Here is a 20,363-nt window from a genome sequence, read left to right as displayed (position 1 = left end):
CAGCTACCTCGACTACAGTTCCTCACACCCCATTTCCTGTAAGGACTCCATCCCATTCTCTCAGTTCCTTTGCCTCCGTTGCATCTATTCTGATGACGCCACTTTCAAAAACAGTTCCTCTGACATGTCTTCCTTCTTCCTTAACCGAGGTTTTCCACCCACGGTGGTTGACAGGGCCCTCAACCGTGTCCGGCCCATCTCCCGCGCATCCGCCCTCACACCTTCATCTCCCTCCCAGAAACGTGATAGGGTCCCCCTTGTCCTCACTTATCACCCCACCAGCCTCCGCATTCAAAGGATCATCCTCTGCCATTTCTGCCAACTCCAGCATGATGCCACCACCAAACACATCCTCCCTTCACCGCCACCCCCCGGCACATTCCACAGGGATCGTTCCCTCCGGGACACCCTGGTCCACTCCTCCATCACCCCCTACACCTCAACCCCCTCTCACGGCACCTTCCCATGCAACCGCAGAAGGTGAAACACCTACCCCTTTACTTCCCCTCTCCTCACCATCCAAGGGCCCAAACACTCCTCTCAAGTGAAGCAGCATTTCACTTGCACTCACCCCAATTAGTCTACTGTATTCATTGCTCCCAATGCAGTTTCCTCTACATTGGAGAGACCAAACACAGACTGGATGACCGCTTTGCAGAACACCTTCGGTCTGTCTGCAAGCATGACCCAGACCTCCCTGTCGCTTGCCATTTCAACACTCCACCCTGCTCTCGTGCCCACATGTCTGTCCTTGACCTGCTGCATTGTTCCAGTGAAGCTCAACGCAAACTGGAAGAACAGCACCTCATCTTCCGACTAGGCACTTGACAGCCTTCCAGACTGAATATCGAGTTCAACAATTTTAATCATGAGCTCTCTCCTCCATCCACACCCCCTTTTTTTTCCCAATAATTTATAGATTTTTATTTTCCCTATTTCCATTATTTTTAAATGTATTTCCATCCATTGTTTTATCTCTACTTTTTAGCCTATTTCGATCCCTTCCCTTCAGCCCACCCCCACTAGGGCTATATGTACCTTGCTTGTCCTGCTTTCTATTCTTAGCACATTTCTTAGATAATATCACCACCTTCAACACCTCTTTGTCCTTTTGTCTATGACATCTTTTGGCTATCTCCACCTATCACTGGCCCTTTATCCAGCTCTACCTGTCCCACCCACCCCTTAAACCAGCTTATATTTTACCTCTTTTCTATTTTTACTTAGTTCTGTTGAAGAGTCATATGGACTTGAAACATTAACTGTGTTCTTCGCCACAGATGCTGCCAGACCTGCTGAGTTTTTCCAGGTATTTTTATTTTTGTAAAGAATCATAATTGTTCCACTCTGCTGCATGGTACTGCATCATTAAAGGAATTGATCATTATTTTTTGAAGCAGTATCTATTTGCATCACGTAGTCTGAAGCTACCATTCTCACATAGTTACAACACAGCTGGAGCCATTATGAAACAGGAGGCTGCCATTTAGCCCTTCGAGTCCAAGCCATCTCTCTGTGGAGCAATCCAGTTACTCCCTGCTCTATTCCAACATTCCAGCAAGTTTATTTCCCTCAAGTGCCCATTCAATTTCCTTTTGAATTCATTCATCATCTCCGTGTCCATCATCCTTGTAGGCAGCAAATTCCAAAGAGAAAATCAAGAAAAATGGATTCATGTAAAACACATCAAATTGCACCATAACTTGTGTAATGTAATTTTGCATCTCCCTCCCCAAGAAACGGTTCACCAAATTATTTTTGCAGAAGTCAATCGCTCTTAAGTGTGATCAACAGTGACTGTTTAAAGTTCACAATGTAGTTCACGCTACTGAGTGAAAGCAATGAAGCCTTTCCGTTTGTGTGTGTGTGCCTACCACTTAAATAGCAAAGTGGCAAGTGAAGGCATTGGCTCCATTTATTTATTTTCTAACACACATCACAGTGTCATCTGGTGTACACAAATTAGAGGGTCACAGTTCTGAGACATAAGTTTCTGTGACATGTTTTCAGGTGAAAAATATATGGATGGAAAGTATTATCTTAACTGCATTATTGATCACAGATAGGTCTCTACATATATATTTATGTACAAACAGAGCAAAGACAGTAGCATTCCAGGGAATGAAATGTATTAAAAGTTGCTTCCAACCGTCCATCAGCACCAACATTTTCCCAGTTTTGATTTTAGGAAATATTTGAACCCTTCCCTGACTATTTAAGATTTCATAGTGTTATATTATTCCTGAATACGGAGTATTTTTGGATAGTACAGAAACACAACTTCTGAAAAACAAAGTTCATTGTGCAGCATTTATTGTTGAGCTGGGTAAATGACCAACTTACAGCTGCTGTTAGTTGAAGGAAAGGGACAGAGACATTCATTTGTGATCCAAGATCACCTCTACATTTTTATATAAAGGAGGCATATGTTAAGACAAGTGAGCTCAAGATGACTTTTTAAAGATTATTTATTATACTACACACTTTATAGGTTATCAGTACATGGTTCAAATACTGACTGACAAAGTAACAGTCAACCCTCTCTCATTTGTTGACTGTTTCATATTTTATCCCAAGTAAAAAAGTCATGTAAAGCATTACAATTCCAGTTGTTCATATGGAATTGTCATTGAACAAGCCATCTTTCAAAAACAGAATCAGTCTGATGAAGAATCCCATCCAAACATTAAACTATTTTTTCTGTCAGATGATGTTTGACCTATGGTTCTCCTTCAGCACAGTTTTTCAGATTGCCATTATTTGTGTGTTTTACCTCTGCCTTTTTGAACACCCTTGTTTCTAGGTAGGACACAGCACTGAAGAATTCTGTTGGTAAACTTCCACAAAGCAGAAAGGGGGAGGTAGCTACTTAGCCATTTTCTTCACTGAGAAAAGCACAGTCTCTCTCTCTCCCAGGACACTACATGATTGATCAGTGTTTCCACTTCCTCCAAACACATCCAGCATGTCAGCAAGATATGAACAACTTGCAGTTGTATAGCAATTTAATATGGTGAAATGTTCAAAAGGGTCTTCATAGGAGCATTATCAAACAAAATTGATGTCAAGCCACATACGGCAATATTAAAGAAGAGGAACAAAAACTTGATCTAAAAGGTAAGTTTTGAAGGGCGTATTAAAGAAAGAGAGATAGAAAGGCAGAGGGGTTTCTGGAGGGAATTCCAGAGTTTAGGGTCCAGGCAGCTGAAAGCATGGCCACCAATGGTGGAGCAATTAAAATTGGGGATATGCAAGATGCCAGAATTGAAGCAGCAGAGGGATCTTGGAAGGTTGTGGGTCTGGAGGAAGTTAGAGAAATGGATGTGCGAAACCAGTAAGGAATTTGAAACCAAGGTGCAAATTTAAAAATTGAGGCAATGTAAGTCACTTAACCTCCTAGATCAAACCATTTTCCCCTCTTTCCTCAGTCCATGTGCTGCTGAAAATCTCATTGTTACCTTGAAACTTGATAATTCTACTATTCTGGCTCCTCCCAACTTCCAACCTAAGTCTTTGCTTATCCAAACTTCTGCCTGATCATTATGGTCATCTTTCCTTATTCTCCTTCTATAGCCTGTGTAACAAAAAAAAAAGACAAAAATGGTTATTATAGTTGTTGCTCTGGTGAAGCACCTTGGGATGTCTTACTATATTAACTGCACATTGTAAATAAGTACTCGGTAAAATATAAAAGCTTTTCAGCACAAAGTTAAATGTAGAAAACAATTTTCATGTACAATTGTGAATTAAATACTTAGTGTAGTATTAACGCTGTCTTAATCCGGCCAAATACAGTAAAATCCCGATGTCGAATCCTAGGGCATTAACCCACAAATGTTTGTTAAGCGGAGCTTCATTCCCATGTGAATGCGTCTATGTAACCCGATATGCCTATTCACATGGTCTATGTCAAAAAAACACATTCAAATGCCAAATAAAAACACACAAAAGTAGTAAGTGGATCAAAAAGTTTTTATTCAATTTGTTCACATTTTCGGACTCCTTGGTTGAAGAATGCACTAAATGTCTGATGGCATCATCTGTCAATTCCGTCCTGCAGCGTTTGGCACCATCTGAGTCCACGCAAGTTTCCATGGTTGTCTCTGCTGGAATTTCCATGCAGGGCGAGCAAAAAGTGCCTCGTCATCGGTTGTTTGGCCTCACCCTGCCCCTCCTCGTTTTTCTCACTTTGTGCCGTTGTAACCTGTTTGAACCCAGTGTGGCGGAAGCAGTTCGCAATGTGGCTTCTGTAACCATCTTCTGTGTGATGCCTTCTTCATCATGAAGGTGGCCTCTAGTACAGTTGGATTGAACTCCTGCTTCGATAACCTGTAAGATCAGCTGCCGTCAGTAGTAGGTTTTCAGGTTCCTAATCACCCTCTGATACATTGGTTGGAGCTTGGCTGTGGCTTAGGGAGGCAAGAATATTGGCTTGACACTCCTGAGGCTAACACTGTCAGGGTGTGCGAGGCAATTGTAATGATGACAATCTTCCTTTTCTTTCACTGATAAGTTTTATCCACTTTCCTGATCCATGCCTCAAAAATTCTGGAGATCAGCCAGGCGGTTTTATTAGTTTCATACCGTGTGGGTTGTGTCTTGACATTCCAAAAGCAATGTGGCTTCTTGGACTTTCCAATCACAAGTGGTGGCAGCTTTTCAATGCCATCGATGTTGGCACAGACCATAGCAGTGACGCATTCCCTGCTCTGCTTTTCACCATTATATGTTTCACCTTTAAATATCAAAGAGCAGTCTGGCAAAAGAGTATAAAACTGTCTGGTTTCATCCTGATTAAAAACGTCTCTTGATGCATGCTCATTCAGAACGTGGACACGACCTCCTTGGAGCCAATCATCTGTCATTGCTATTGTAACCTCCGCACCCTCACCTCTTACTGCATAGGAGACTATGCCGTGCCCGGTCTCAAAATGGTCCAGCCATCCGTCGTTGCAGATAAACTCCATATAGCCCAGCTTCTTTGCCAGAGCTACTCCCTTTTCCTGCAGGATTGGACCGGAGACGGGAACATTCTCTGCTTGGGCTGCCTTGAACCACGTTAGCAGAATTCCTTCAATGTCGGGATAGGCAGCCGTTCTCATCCTCTTCCTTGCTGGAGAGGATGTCTGCTGGTTGAACTGTTCCAAGACGTTCACCTTGTGTTTCGTGATAGTGGACAAACGATGGTGGAATCTCCCACTCCTTTGCGATGTCCAATTTCCACTTCGCGCCACGGTTTTCCACTTGCTGTATCGACTTCACCTTCTCTCCGATCAACAACACTTAACTTTCTGACGGGTTGATCCATACCTGCAGGTTTTGCACGGCCTTTCACAGGGGAATCGCAAGATCAAATGATGGCTTGCCCAGCGTTTTTCTCGCACTTTGTCTTACTCCGCTCTGATTGGGGCGGCACGGTCATTTGACAAAGCTTAGACAAGTTCAACAAATCCAAAAGTTACCAGTGCGGAATTTCGGTTTATCACGGGCATCACTTTATGAGATTTGCCATTCCGCTGGTGGGATTGGTTGACGACTTCGACATACCAGAATTTCAGGTCATCCGAGTTTGACTCATTGCAACGTCGGTGTCCTTTGAAATAATGACTGAATTAAATCACCAAATCAAATGCATATTTAGTTACTTATGTATTAAAGGTATTATTACAGAATAACCAGTACTACAGGATTCACAAACAACAAATCTCAGTGCATAATTTTCCATTGAACATGACAGGTGCATTTGAAATTTCAACAATTTGAAGCATTTTGCCAGCAAACAACACTCCAATTAAAACATCATAAACTGGAACACAGCAAAATTTCAAACGAAGTGAGTTTAATCAGCTAACTTCTATCGATAGAGCCTATAAAGCTGCTTTTTTTTTTGAGGGTGCCTTGGTAGTGGAGCTTTCAGTCCAAAGGGAAAAAAAGTGGGCCGACAATAAAGCATCTTCTCCGCAAGAACGGAGGGACATTCCCTTTAAGAGTGCAGGCACCCTCGAGAGATGCTGAGTTTTAAAAAAAAAAAGTGGCGCCTGGCACCCACACATCTGAGTTATGTATTTTAATTAAAAAAGGAGACACGCAGCAACGGTCCCATTGCCCTAGAATCGCGCCCTGTTGAAAGGCGGGCTGCTTACCATTGAGCTGCGCCAATCCCTTTAATTTTTCCCTGCCATGGCTTCTTAAAGGGGACGGGAATAAAAGGCGCCATTTGGCTAATTTAAAGGCACCGTCACCCAAGGCCTCCCCAAAAGAAAATTACTGCCCGCCGCATTCTTTTCCCGCTACTCCCCCCACCCCCCCCCCCCCCGCAAACAAATATCAAGGTGAAATAAAGCAGGAAGGGGGGGGGGGGGGGGTAAAAAGAATATTTAGAAAGGAAACGGTTCGCAGCGACAACACCTACCCCACCTCTCCGGTCGGCGACCGGGCGCCGAATGAGTTTTGCTTTTTGAAATGCAAACGGAACCCAGCAAGCGCGTGACAGGAGCTCGCTCCGACAACCTACGGTCGCCGCTGCCGGCGGGCCTACCGCGCGCGCGCTCTCCTCTCCCCTCCCCCTCCCCCTCCCCCTCCCCCTCCGTCCCCGGGGTCAACCAATGGCCTGTGCGCCTGCATGAACTCCGGCAGTCAGTCAGTCGACGGCTGCCACTCACTGCGCCTGCGCCTCTGCCATGCCAGTCAAGTGAGCTGAAGGGGTGAAGGGGTGAGGGGGGGGGGGGGGGGGGGGGGGAGGAGGAGGGGCGGGGTGGAGTCACCGTCGCGCAATCAGACAGACAAGACAGTCAGCCGGCCGATTTGGGGGAGGAGGAGGAGGAGGAGGAGGAGGAGGAGCTTAGCGCGCGTGCGCACCAGCTCTCGCTTCACCACCATTCCCCTTCCCCCCCCCACCCACCCACCGCCTCTCCAACTCAAAGCGACGGCGGGTTGGCGCGTGCACTGAGGGGGGTGCGCGCGCCGCCGCGTCGCGCGTGCACGAACCTTCTTCCCTCTTCCCACCCCCCCACCCTCCCCTCCTCACTATTACCCACCCTTCCCCCACCACCCCCCCCCCCCCCCCCCCCACCCCAACCCACCAAAAACACACACACACACACACAGCCCGCGCGTGGGATTGTGGGTGCCCGGGTTGCCCGCCGAGGCGCGCGCGGATCGAAGGTAAGGCACCGAGTGGAACCATCGAGGGTTAAAAAATTTAAACCGCGACCGTTAACCAAAAAAAAAAAAATCCTCCGAGCCGCCGGCAAAATTATAAAAGAAGCGGCATTTTAACCCTGTGGCGCCCAGAGGAGCCTGTCCTTAACCATCTCAATGTCTCTCTCACCCCACAGGTTCGGCGGAGAGCAGGAGGAGGGCGACAGAAGAGACATCTTTTTTAAAGCGTTGAGAGTGAACATATATGCAACACACACACACACACACACATATATATATATATCTATCTATACATATATATATATACCTACACGTCCCTGCCGTTATTATTTCTTTTATTTTATATATATATATATATATATATATTTTTTTTTAACCTCTACATGCACGCCCGACGTACCTGAATTTGTAAACGACCATGTCGGTGAGGGAAACCTTCAATCCGGAGCACTACGAGTTGGATAAAAATTTCCGCCTGACCCGCTTCGCCGAGCTGAAGGGGACGGGGTGCAAAGTGCCGCAGGATGTCCTGCTCAAGCTGCTGGAGGCCCTGCAGGAGAATCACTACCAGGAGGACGAGCAGTTCCTGGGGGCAGTCATGCCCCGTCTGGGTGAGTCTGCTTGCCTCCTCCTGCAGAAAAATTTTACATCTACATCTATATATCTATCTATCTATCTATCTCTCTCTATATATATATATATATATATATCTTAAAACAATCTGCACTGCAACTTGCACTGTTCTGCTTTGCCCTCTGCACATTGTGTATATACTCCTTTTTATCCTCACTCCCCCCCCCCCCCCCCCCCCCACCCCTTTACTTTAACTATCACCCCTCCGGCAGGCTCAGGGGTTTGCAAATAATAATAATAATAATAATAATAAAAAATGAGGCGATAAGTGAACGCCAACTCTTTTCCTCTCTCCCCCCCCCTCCTCCTCCTCCTCCTCCTCCTCCCCATCTCTCGCTTTAATTAAAGAGACCAGCCAAGTTTTTAAATGTTTTAAAAAAAAAAATCCCCATTGTTTTGCCCTCCTTTATCTATTATTGCACACTTTGGACTACATTAGGGGTTTCCAAATGATGGTAATCAAAACTTTTGTCTCTCACTGTTTAACGTGTGTATGTGCCTTTTTTTTAAAAAAAAAAGTTGTACAGCAGTACAGTTTGTTAACCCTTACAAACCCTTGCAGCAAATAAGCCTTGTGTATATATTTAGAATAACTTATTATAGGTTTTACAATTTTGGAACTCTGAATTTGTTTTGACAAAACACGATTAAACGATACACTTGTTAACCCTTTGCATATTTAAGAAATGAACGTAGTGTGTGATACAAACATTTCTCTATCATTCTAACGGCAGTTGTTTCACTGTATGTTTGCATAAAAAATGGGAGCTTTAAAAACTAATGTTTGCATGGTGGAGACTGGAAATGGCCGAGCTCCAGAGAGACTTAGGGGCCCACGTACCATGTTAAAATATCATGGATAGGTACAAAAAAGAATTTTTAAAAAATGTTAATGGAATGCCGGCCTTCATGTCTAGAGGACTGGAATGCAAGGGGTTAGGGAAAAGTATGGTATTTATATAGTGCCTTTCATGACCACAGGGCTTTACAGCCAATGAAGTACTTTTGAAGTGTGGTCACTGCTGTAATGTAGGAAACGCAACAGCCAATTTGTGCACAGCAAGCTCCTACTAACAGAAATGTGCTCATGATGGGATGATCTGTTTTTGTTATGCCGATTGAAGGATGAATATTGGCCAGAACACCAGGGATAGCTTCTATGTTCTTTTAACTATGCAAAGCTCTGATTATACCGCACCTGGAGTACAGTGTTCAGTTCTGGGCAACACCCCTTTGGAAGGATATATTGGCCTTGGAGGGAATACAGCGTAGATTTACCAGAATGATACCTGTACTCCGAGGGTTAAATTATGAGGCAAGATTGCACAAACTGAGGTTTTATTCCCTGGAATTTAGAAGGTTAAGGGGTGATTTAATGTTTTTAAACTATTAGGGGAATCATCACTGGTAGAAACTATTTCCACTGATTGGGCAGTCTAGGACTGTGCCTAAAAAATTAGAGGCAGACCTTTCAGTTTTGAAGTTCGAAAGTACTACAAGCAAAGAGTGTTGAAAGTGTGGAACTTCTGCAGATGACGGTTGATGTTAGATCAATTGCCCATCTTAAATCTGAGATTGATATGCTTTTGTTATCCAAAGGTATTAAAGGATATGGGACAAATGAAGTGTATATGAAGTTAAGTTGCAAATTAACCACAAAGTCATTTAATGTTAGAACAGGCTGTAGGGGCTAAGTGGCCTCCCCCTGTTCCAAAAGCAGTGATTCCCCTTTCCAAAGTTATTTTGCTATTTGAACAAAAGCAAAAGGCTGCAGATGTTGGAAATCTGAAATAAAAATTGAAAATGCTGGAAGTTTTCAGCAGGCCTGACCGTATCTGTAGAGAAAGAAATAGAGCTAATGTTTTAGGTTGGAATTCTGATGAAAGGTCATGGACTTAAAACGTTAACTATGTTTCTCCCTCCACGCCAGATCTGCTTAGTGTTCGAGCATTTTCAAATTTTATTGCCTTAAACTAGTCAGGTTTCTGAACCTCTTTGGAGAAATTAAGTATTTTTGTTCTGCGTTTGAAGTAAATAGCAAGCACCATGTGCTGCTGTTATTTATACAGTATTGGTATTGTCTAGGAATTTGGTGCTCCTGGGTTGTTCATTTAAAAAGGATCAGCTTGCATATTGAAACTCTGAAGAAACATTTAATAACTTCAATAATGCTATTTGAATTGTCAGCATTGGCTTTTACAGTTGAGAAAATGTTAAAAAGATAAATTACTTCAAGACATGATTTATTTGCCAATCTCTCTTTTTTGTCTCATTCTTTTTAACTTATACCCTTTCTTGTTTTACGTTTTGTCTATCATGTTTTTAATTGGTAAACCTAACCTGTTTTTAGTGTTTCTATAAACCTGTTGTAAGCCTTTGGATCTATATCATTGAAACTTGATCCAGTCAGGTCATTATAGCAACCAAGTCAGGTTTCTGAACCTTTTTTTTCCAGAAATGTACAAAATGACTGTGGGCATGTACTCTGCTTTAGTAAAAACATCCACTGGATCAACATGGAGCACCACCTTCAGCTGTCTGTCACTGTGTTAATCAATTCTCATCACATATTTTGCCATTTCATTATCCAACCTGAGAGCAATGCCTCTTTGGCTCTCTTCATCACCTGCATAAATGACTGTTTATCGTCATTTTTTTTGAAATCTTAATTTCTCCATCTCACTTCTGTCAGACAGTATCTTCCCATTTCTTTCCTGACACATTCCAGCTTCCCCTTTTGCATCACTGTCCTCACATTTCAAGCTCCCATTCTCACCAATTTTCAGTAAGGATTTTGCATATTGGCAACCTGGGAAGCCTTATTCGCTATCCTGCTGAACACTGCACCAAGTGCTTTGCTTGAGTCGTTTACATCATTTGCCTTCTCACCTTTGAGTTGTGTCAGGATTGAGCAATATGACTAGGGAAAAGAATGGATGAGGTGATTTCCTGTTGCCATTCCCATGTGCTTAAAGGAAATACAAATCCTCTTCCTGAAAGATCTACTGCCTTTAAACAGCTGTTGTCCCTCAAGGTTCCAGCTTTTCTGCCATCATTGCTGAAAATTTTCTGGTTCCACCATTGGCCATGGCGCATAACTCTGAGGGTGGGACCCTTAACTGGGCCTGGGGCGACTCGCTAAAAGGCAGGGATGACCACTCCCTGAGGTTTCAAATTGCCTTGCTACCTTTAAATGCTGCTGTGAATATCAAGAACATTGCTCCAAAACTTTGATTATCATGCATTCAAGATACTGTTAAAGATCCTAGGAAATAGATGGGAAACCAAAGCAAACCCTTACATTGGCTGTGATCAGTTCAGAAAGATTGTGGATTAGAGGGGCTATAGCAGTGATGAGAATGTTCAACGAAAGAAGCATTTAATACCAGTAAGAAGTATACACTTGCTTTGTGGATTTGGAAAGGATGGATGAACTGGCAAAAGCTCTTGAAAGTGACAAAGACAATTAATTGGAGAAATAAAAGACTGAGTGTAGCTCGATATGTGGAACACATTGCTACAATCTGGAGAATATTTTGTAATCGGGTGCAGGTGAGACAAGGCTGTCTACACTCACAGTTGTTCTTTAATATCAATGCAGAAGCCATGATTAAAAGAAGCCCCAGATAAAGTACAGAAAGGTGTCAAGGTAGAAGATCAGTTGGCGAAGGTTGTGAGATTTGCAGATGACCAGGCCCTAGTGGCTGCACAGCAGAAGATCTAATGGATAAATTGAATGAAGTGGTGAAAGTTGAAGGAATGAAAATTGATATAAAAAAATGAAAATTGGGCAAAATCATGATGGGTCAACAGCTGGAATCACAGTTTTTAAGTGGGAAGCATCTTATCAGAAGATGGTTATAGCCAAAAAGAAATCACAACTAGAATAGCAATGGCAAAGAATGTATTCTGAAAACATAAAGAATTGCTCGCATAAAATGAGATCTTAAGAAAAGGATTATCAAGACTGTGATTTGGAGCATCTTATTGTATGGGGCTGAAAGGTGGAACTGAAGAAAAGCAGACACCCAAAGACTAGAAAGTTGTGAAATGAGGTTCTGGAGAAGGATAGAACGGATAAGTTGGAGAGAACACAAGAGCAATGAGGAAGTTCTCAGAAAGGTGGAGGAGGAAAGATCGTTAGTAAATATCATCAAGAAAAGTCAACAAGGTTGGATTGGCCATATTCTAAATTATGAGAATTTGCTGCAGGAGTTGAGTGAAGGAATATTAGAGGGACATTGACCAATAGGGAGAAAGAGAATGATGATGACGTTAGAAAATGGGAAGCTGCTATAAGCAACGAAGAGGAAAGCACAAGACCGAGAGGCATGGAGAAATGTGCAGGACACCTTGATGGCCCATGCAATCAAAGATGCCTGAATGAGTTTTCTGTTGGCTTTGGCCTGTGGGTTAATTCTTGAAGCACTTTTGGTGCTCTCTTTCCCATGATCTTACACATTTTGCTCTTACTTCCAGCTTTTCACCATTTCTACTCAGTAGCTGATTGCTCGGAAATGTACAAGAGCAACTGGAACTGATTAACCATCGAGACTCTGCTAGTTCCTGAAATTTCTATTGTTATAAAGCTTTATTCCCATTAACAACCTGTGAAACTCTTAGATTTCAGCTGTATTCTTAGCAAAAGGTTGCAATGCTTATATGGCATTTATGTAGCAAATTGCTGTGTCCTATGTAACCAGTGATAAACTTGCTAAAAATTGAAATGTAACTCTTTGATACCTTACCTTAAAAATAAATATGCATAGTTGCGGAGGTTTGGGGTAGAGTGAAAAAACATTGACAGCTTTATTTTAGTTTGGGGGGAATTGATCAGTTTGTGTATTCCTATTAACATAACTGCTACAGTACTACTTCATTCTATGCAAATAATTCAGATTGCATTTTTTTATGATCTATTACCTTTATACTTGCTTCCCATCTATTATAACTTTGTTTTTCTCAACTTCTTCAGCCATTAATTTTTCTGCTTGTTCTTCGGGTGTTACAGATATCCTGTGATTATCTTTGAAATTAAAATTTGAAAGGAAGCAAAATTAATTTTTGAAAACCAACTGCTAGCAGGGCAATCTAATATAACATTACATTTTTATATTGAAGCTGTAACTGCTTTTCAAGGCTTGAGATTGATTGTGTGCGTCTGTGTCTGTTTTTTAAGCAGTGCTCCAAAGTTCCTTGCAGAAATACTGCTTATGAAATACTAGCTTTTGAGTGGTAATTTCATAAATTGACCTAAGATGTGGGCCAGAATTTTAGGCTCTTCCCCTCCACAACACTCCTCCACGGCAGGTTTTTAGGTTGGGGTGGAGTGTGAAATTGCGTGGACAGGATTCCCTCCAGGTTCCCTCCCGCCCCGACCTTGCAGTGATTTTATGCTGGGGCAGGCAAGGCCTCGGACAGGAAACCTGCCCTTGCCCCAGTTGAGCCCTTAAGTGGCCACTTAAGGGCCTTTCCTGTCCAGCCTCAATTTTTAGGCTGGCGGGCAGATTGAACCCCATGGGGCAAACCTGAAAATAAAGAGAGTTAGATCTTGGGTGGGGGGGTGTGGGCACCTCCATCAGAAGCCCCTCTTGACTCTGGGCACCCTCCACTAAAGGCTTGGTGACCTCCAGACTCCCACCCACACCAAGCTTATTCCCTGAGAGCCCGATCGCCCCTCTCGCAAACCACTCCAGGCCTTCCCTACCCTCCCCGCACCAGGACCCCTAACACTTACCTGGGCCCCCGCTTCCCGGATATTAGTCTCAGGCAGCTCCGTGCAGTTCCTCTTCTGGCACTGCAGCGCTGTTTCTGCAGTGACTGGAGAGCTGCTGGTCAATGTGATCGGCCGGCAGCTGTCCAAGGCAAGACTTCCTCCTGAGTGAGGGGCAAAGTGCTGTCTACTGCCAATCAATGCCCATTTGAGCATAAAAGCATAAAGTGACTGCAGGGCAGCTGGAGTTGGCGGGGATGCGTTCACTGAGAACAACCACCCTTAAAATTCAGGCTGTGGTTTTTCTTTTTAACACCTGCAAGTAGTTTCGATCACGTGTTCTAACTAATTCATAATCCGTATTCGTTATCTTGAAGTTGGAAAGTATTCCACTCGCTATTCCCCACTATTCTCAAAAGTAAATTTCATCTGATCAAAAGGAGAATTGACTGAATTGTTCATTGACCCAACATGTTGGAGCAAGCTCCAGTAGCCTAATGTGGATTCACTTTGTTGCTGCACTGATAGAATGAGTATGTGATGCTCCATTTTATTGTCAGGTCTAAAAGACAGCATTATTGGTGCAGCACTCCCTTAGCACTGTGCTGAAATGTCAGCATGTCCCTGGAATGGGACTTGACCCACAACGTGACTTTGGAAAATGCTACCCTTGAACCAAGGCTGACAACCATAGTACAGAATCAAAGTCCAAGGATGCATTTGCTTTGCAAGTTTAATGTTGGTGGCAAGTTGCGAAACTGAATTCAAAAAATATATGTTAACTTGTGGACTAACACTAGAAATTAGTCATGAAAAACTGCTGGATTGTTTTCAGGGATGGTAACTTTCAATCTTTTTTGGCCTCCATCTGATCTTTCTTCTACACAGTTCTTTACTCTTATGCTCAGTGTACCCAATAAATGCTATCCTGGCCATATTGCCCACATTCAAAGAACAGACGATATAGTTCAAAAATAAAATGCTTCTGCAATATAAACCTGGAGTAGGACTGACTGCTCTGGGATGAAGCAGAGTGAAGGCGTTCTTTGCCATGATCCAGATTTCTTTCAATTTGGTTATAGCATTAGCTATAATAAGGGAAAACTACATTGCATCAATGCTACAGTTGTAGTGTTAGACAAATACAAATTTTAGTTCTTTGGTGCTTTGTTTGTCCATTAGTTTAAGAAAATTGGGTGATGACTATTTGCCTTTCAGTGTTCCCTTGTCGTCAGAAGTCAATTACAGTCTTTAGGCCCTCCTTTTTGCATCTCAAACTTCCACCAAAACTGCATCCCCCTCCCTGATTTCTTGCTTAATTAAATAAAGCTGCTCAGTATTTAATGGTTATTACTATTAACTTGCAATTATAATTCAGTCATTCTTAATTGTTCATGAAAGTGCCTAGACAAGATTGTGGTCTGTTGTTACAAATATGAACAAAAAACAACTTAAACATAGATCAAGACTTCCTGCAAGTTGCATACCTGAAGTTACATTGATCTTGTTTCCAATGGTGCATCATCTTTCTAATTTTTGTGCAAATACTGTGTAGTGCAGGGTCAGCAGTAACCTTGAGACTGCTGACAGGTTTGGGGAAATTCCATGCTCTCTCATCCAGTCTTTTCTTAAAATTCAGCTCATGCTTTGTGCCAAACTTTAATTATAGCATTAGTTACTCAAATGGCAGAAGCAAACATATGTAATTAATTCACTATAAATATTAGACTTTTTGGTTTATATCAGTATATCCTAAGAACACCTCCACTGATGAAGTATTTAAAAATTGGTGATTTTTTTTTTGTTAACACTAATAAAAGACCTAAAACGCATTCTTTCATTTTGTCAGAGTACACTTTCCTTTAATGATTTTTGTTATTAATAACGTTGAAATATGTTTTTGAACTTCCTCCACATCAAGAGGAATTTATGGCATGGAATCGTTCTTTGCTTTTGATTCCAGCACTTGTAATCCCCAGAATTAATGGCTGCCAATCGATATATATTTGGACTGAGCACAGCTGATTCTGCAAGGTGAGTAAATCTTGAAATATTTAATCTGGCTTTTACTTTTTTGATAATAGGACACAAAGCACCAAAAATGAGCAGCTGATTGTAACCACTTGAAGATGAAATACCAACAAAGAATTGAAAACCAGAAAGCCAAGTAATTAAGACTTCTCCTCTTGCTTTTTTTTCAGTTACTTTTTCTCATTTTCTCACTCCTGTTTCTTCATGTTCTCTCTCCCCTTCTCTCACACTCTGCTCAGCCTTGCATAAAGAATGTGGGTATGCTTCGAGAACTGCTGCTTCTCATGGAACTATAATCTGACACAACTTGTTGCCTTCAAAAATAGGTGGGGGGGGAAGCGATAGATAGGAAGAAAAATGTTGTCTTGCAATTGTTTATGGCAGCCCCCATCCATCCTTGTAGTGATGTGGGAAGTTAAATGTCAGCATGTCTATAGAAACTTATAAATTAGTTTATACCTTTCCGTTTTGTTGCTTGAAAGTGTTTGTTTATTATGTTGCAGCCACAAAAGCGATTATAAGGTGTGGAACCAAATATGTCAATAAGTGGATGGAAAACAATTTTTTTTTCAGAAGTTGAACATTACTCAACCATTGTTATAGGCTGCAGGATGCCACTTATATTTGGAATGAGTTGTCATTAACACTTTTTAGGGCTATATAATATTTTAATTTGTTTTAAAAAGAACTACTTCTTTGGTCCATTTGAAAGGTCTTTCTCTGCTTTTGACTGTTTCTTTAGATCTGGGCTGCACTGAAAATTTAGTCCTGATCTTTAACTAAGGACCCAGATTATTTTTCTAATGGGCTATTAGTTTTACAGGATCTTTTGGAGGTGTTACTGCAGTTGTGATTAGAGATCAGTCATTTCACTTAAGTTATACTTTCAAGGGCATCGTTAATGTGGTAAATTCAGGACATTCTTAAGTTGAAGCACATTCAGTGTTGTGAAAATGATTGCCTTGGAAGCATGTAGTACCATTTTAATTGGAAAAGGCCTTATTTAGTTCGGCCAGAAAGATGTTAGATTAGCATCTTTTTTATGCATCGTTGCGAACTAGATTGGAGTGAAATAAAACAGAAAATGTTGGAAATACTCAGCAGGTCAGGCAATCATCTGTGGAGAGAGAAACAGAGTTAACTTTTCAGCTTCATTACCTTCCATCAGAATTGACCTGAAAAGTTAACTGTATTTCTCTCCACAGATGATGCCTAATCTCCTGAACGTTTCCAGCATTTTCTATTTTTGCTTCAGATTTCCAGCATCTGCGATATTTTGCTTTAGTGTAGTGTTGTGGATTGGAGTGAAGCTCTGTTGAGTTTTTTGGGTGCTAAACAGAAAGTGGCAATAAAAGGGTTGCACTGTAAATTAATCATTTCATAAGGACATTTTAGTGAGTTTAATTGTTTTATATGTAAATTGCACAGTATTTAAGAAGTAAATATTTTTGCTAAGTATTTACACCCCTGCTATCCTTTGACTTCAAATGTTTATTGGTTATCCCTATAACCATTTGGACAGCATTGTGGTTATTAATAACCATGGCCAGGATTTTACGGCCCCTCCTGCCCTGTGAGATATTACGGTCCCACTGAACTGAGTGGAGATGTAAATGGCTCACCACATCCAATGGGGAGCGATGCCATTTCTGGTCCTGGTCCATTGCTTGCATGTGATTCTTTGCCAGTATCATATACAGCTTCTGTTAAGTTACTGGAGAGACCTGAAACTGTTTTGAAATAATAGATTTCTGTGAAGCAAAGCAGTGCTGTGCATATGTGAGAAGTTTCAAGCTTTGTCTACCTTCTTAATGGAAGATACCGTAAAGTATTGAAGTAAAAAAGTTTTTTCAGCTCTTAACAAAAACCTTGTTTATCAGTGACTTAGTACTTGGCTGAACAGTAACTTAGTTGTGCACCACAACTCCGTTCCCTGGCCAGCAACTTCATTTCTTTCCCTGCCAACTATCTCTGGTTCAATGAGATAGCTCTGAACCCATCAACAAGACTGCCCACTTCCACGTCATAGTATCGTCCATCTCTGCCTCAGATCATCTGTTGGCGCTCACATCCATGCCTTTGTTGCCGCTGGCCTCGATCCTTCCAGTGTTCCTCTGGTGACCTTCCACTTTTTGTAAGCATGAACTCATCCAAAACCCTCCTGTTTGTATCTGTATTTGCAGTCCTGTTCACCCATCACCGCTTTGATCGCTGACCTACACTGGCTCCCTTTCTGGCACCATCTAGATTTTAAAATGCTAAAATTCTTTTCTTTGTTTTTGAGTCCCTCCTCGGCTTCGCCCCTCCCTATCTCTGTAACCTTTTATAGCCCACCAGTTACAACCCTATGGCCAGAACCTTCGGCTTGGCGAGCAGGGGCAGGACCCACTAGCCGACGTGTAAAATGATGCGCGGTGACGTCGTGCATGCGTCCCAACATCACTGCACGTCATTCTGATTTTCAGTTCGGTGGGCGCACGCCAGAGTCAGCTGTGTGCCAGCTGAACTGTCAAAGGCCCCTTGAGGCCATTTAAAAGCTAATTAAACCACTTAACATAGCTGCCCGTCCAACCTTAAGGTTGACGGCCAGGCGAAGAGCCCTGGTGGCCTTCGCATTTTTCATGAGACCTCATCCACGAGCGGGATGAGGTTTCATGAATGATTTATAAGTGAAATTAAAATTTTCCTTAAAATTCATAGACATGTCCCAGCTCATGTGACACTTTCACATGAGAGACATGTCCTAAAAATGTTTTTTTCTTTATTCAAATTCTTGAAACTCAAACTAATCTCCCTGAGGCAGCTCTGAGCCATACTCTTTGGTGCGCATGCCCCAACTCAGCCTCCACACCTCCCCCCTCCCCCCACCAATGCACAGGGAGCGCTCAGCACTTCCGGGTACGTGTCACGCTGGGCGGGCCCTAATTGCCCGCGACGTAAAATGGCGGTGCGCAGCCTGCCCAGCCTCCACAATGGGGAGAAAATTCTCCCTCGTGCCCATCTAATTCTGATCTCTTATGCATCCCCCTTTTTAATTGCCCCATTTTTGATGGCTCTGCCTTTCTACCTCTCTTGTCCTTTAAGATACCTCTTAAAAAGCAACCTTTTGGTCACCTCCCCTAATATCTCCTTATGTGGCTCACTATCAAATTTGATTTCATAACATCGCTGTGAGGCACCTTCAAATCTTTTACTACACTAAAGGAGCTATATAAGTGCATGTTGTTCTTCCTTTCCTCTAGCATTGCATTCCACTCAGAGGACTGAAGAAGTTACACAGTTGTTTATAAACAGGAGCAATCACTTTTTTTAAAAAAGTCTTTTAGATGCTAGAAAGCTACCACTCCCCCAGAGAACTATTATTTATCAGGAATCCAAGCTTTTCGTACTGAAAACCTTCAGCAAAAGAAACCAATTCTGTTGAATGGTTGTGATAATTAATTGCAGTCTTTCATGTATGAACTTTTGTTTTCTTAATTATTGATGTCCCATTTTGCACAACTAATGATTTCTTGGCTTCTGCCCTTTATAATGCTGATCCATTGATGTATACCACCTCATTTTCATGTATTGATTTTAACTGCGCATAGTGCTAACTCAAGAATGCTCAAGCCACTTTTTTTTGGAACCCAGTATAACTTTGCTTCACTTTGATCCTGTTTAGTTGTTTCTTCATCCTATGTCTTTAGGTTTATGATGTCATTTATTTCCCTCTGAGTTGCTAAAGCAGACTTCGCTAACTATGGTCAGAAAATATTTTTCCACATTTTGTGATATTTTGTCTTTATTATAATGGGTTCCTTTTGGAAATTGACCTGATTCCATATCATCAAATACAGTATTGTCAAAATAACATAATTTGGGATTCATGCTAACTTTAACTAGTGGTGAGCACCTGTTATCCTCTAGGTTACTTTTGATTATTGGATAAACTTTAGCTTTGTATTTTTTGTGCTTGCAAAGTGTTGTGTTATTGTGAACTTAACTGCCTTACACAAAATCTTAACTTGCTGAATAAAAACCGGGAATGTATCTTTAATGCAGTATGGTACAAGACACTGGTTTATTTGCATAAATTGAAGCATTTTGTAGCCAGAAATGTTCACATCGTGAGTTTCTGATCTTGGCTTTTTTTCTTGGAAACTGCAGATAACATTACGCTCCAGTTATATGATGCAATTACAATTGTAAAGTTGCTGCTAAAATTCATATTTCCTTTAGGCCCATGATCTCCAATTTTGTTGCAATATTGGTTGCTCTGTTGATAAAAATCAGTTTTGTAATTGCATTAATTGGGAAGAGCTCAGTAATTTCTCTTATGTTGAATGACATAAACAATTTTTTGTATATAACTAAGTAATACCAATGTGCCTGTTCAGTTATTGAGCCCAATGAAATTATTTATAAGTGCAACAAAAATATATTATTGATGAACAGAAGTGAAATGAAGTGAGAAAGTGAAGATTGTAAAATCTGAGAAGTTAAATAATTAGCTTTGTGATCAGTGCTGTTTATTTACTAATGAAGCTAAGATGTATCTTAAATGTGCTGCTAATTATATTTGTCTGCCATATATAGCTCTTTGAAGTGTTTGTTGTGCATTTGAGATGAACTACATCAGCATGAAGCTCAGTCAATCTTTGGATTCTTGAACACTTTATTTATCCCTGATAGGCATCATAATAATTATTTTATCTTGGACCAAAGTCAGGGAATTATTTCCTTGAATTAAGAATGGCTCGGTGTTTTTTATTTTGGCAAAATATAAATTTGGGAAGCAGAAAATTAACTTACCTGTGTAGGAATATGAGTGCTGAGGAATAGG

General features: G+C 41.6%; 2 protein-coding genes and 1 long non-coding RNA gene across 7 annotated transcripts in view; 1 reads left to right on the top strand and 2 right to left on the bottom strand.

The window, feature by feature from the left end:
* Positions 1 to 1,362: 1,362 nt before the first annotated feature.
* Positions 1,363 to 7,630, bottom strand: LOC121285680. The gene is made up of 3 exons (XR_005944743.1): positions 7,562 to 7,630; positions 3,459 to 3,574; positions 1,363 to 1,628 (listed from the first exon to the last, which is right to left on the bottom strand). It is a non-coding gene; the product is annotated as an uncharacterized LOC121285680 (long non-coding RNA).
* Positions 3,959 to 6,544, bottom strand: LOC121285679 (tigger transposable element-derived protein 4-like). 3 transcript variants are annotated; one of them, XM_041202345.1, is made up of 2 exons: positions 6,418 to 6,544; positions 3,959 to 5,593 (listed from the first exon to the last, which is right to left on the bottom strand). In XM_041202345.1, exon 2 carries the CDS (start codon positions 5,100 to 5,102, stop codon positions 4,503 to 4,505), a length of 600 nt encoding a protein of 199 aa, XP_041058279.1. In that variant the 5' UTR covers positions 5,103 to 5,593; positions 6,418 to 6,544; the 3' UTR covers positions 3,959 to 4,502. The 3 variants fall into 3 exon arrangements, with proteins under 3 accessions (XP_041058279.1, XP_041058277.1, XP_041058278.1); XM_041202343.1 differs by having other exon boundaries at positions 6,413 to 6,539; XM_041202344.1 differs by having other exon boundaries at positions 3,959 to 5,607; positions 6,413 to 6,535.
* The window catches only part of sephs1 (selenophosphate synthetase 1), a 66,374-nt gene continuing 53,089 nt past the window's right edge, over positions 7,079 to 20,363 (top strand). For 2 of the 3 annotated variants that reach the window (XM_041202339.1, XM_041202337.1), the window contains exons 1-2: positions 7,079 to 7,164; positions 7,338 to 7,772. In XM_041202339.1, the coding sequence (XP_041058273.1) occupies positions 7,580 to 7,772 (193 nt within the window). In that variant the 5' untranslated portion in view covers positions 7,079 to 7,164; positions 7,338 to 7,579. Of the gene's footprint in view, positions 7,165 to 7,337; positions 7,773 to 15,486; positions 15,542 to 20,363 lie in introns of those variants that run through there. The other variant, XM_041202338.1, reaches the window with a different exon arrangement.

This window comes from Carcharodon carcharias, chromosome 13 (assembly GCF_017639515.1).
Source record: "Carcharodon carcharias isolate sCarCar2 chromosome 13, sCarCar2.pri, whole genome shotgun sequence".
Taxonomy (NCBI): domain Eukaryota; kingdom Metazoa; phylum Chordata; class Chondrichthyes; order Lamniformes; family Lamnidae; genus Carcharodon; species Carcharodon carcharias.
This window is presented reverse-complemented; position numbering and strand designations above follow the sequence as displayed.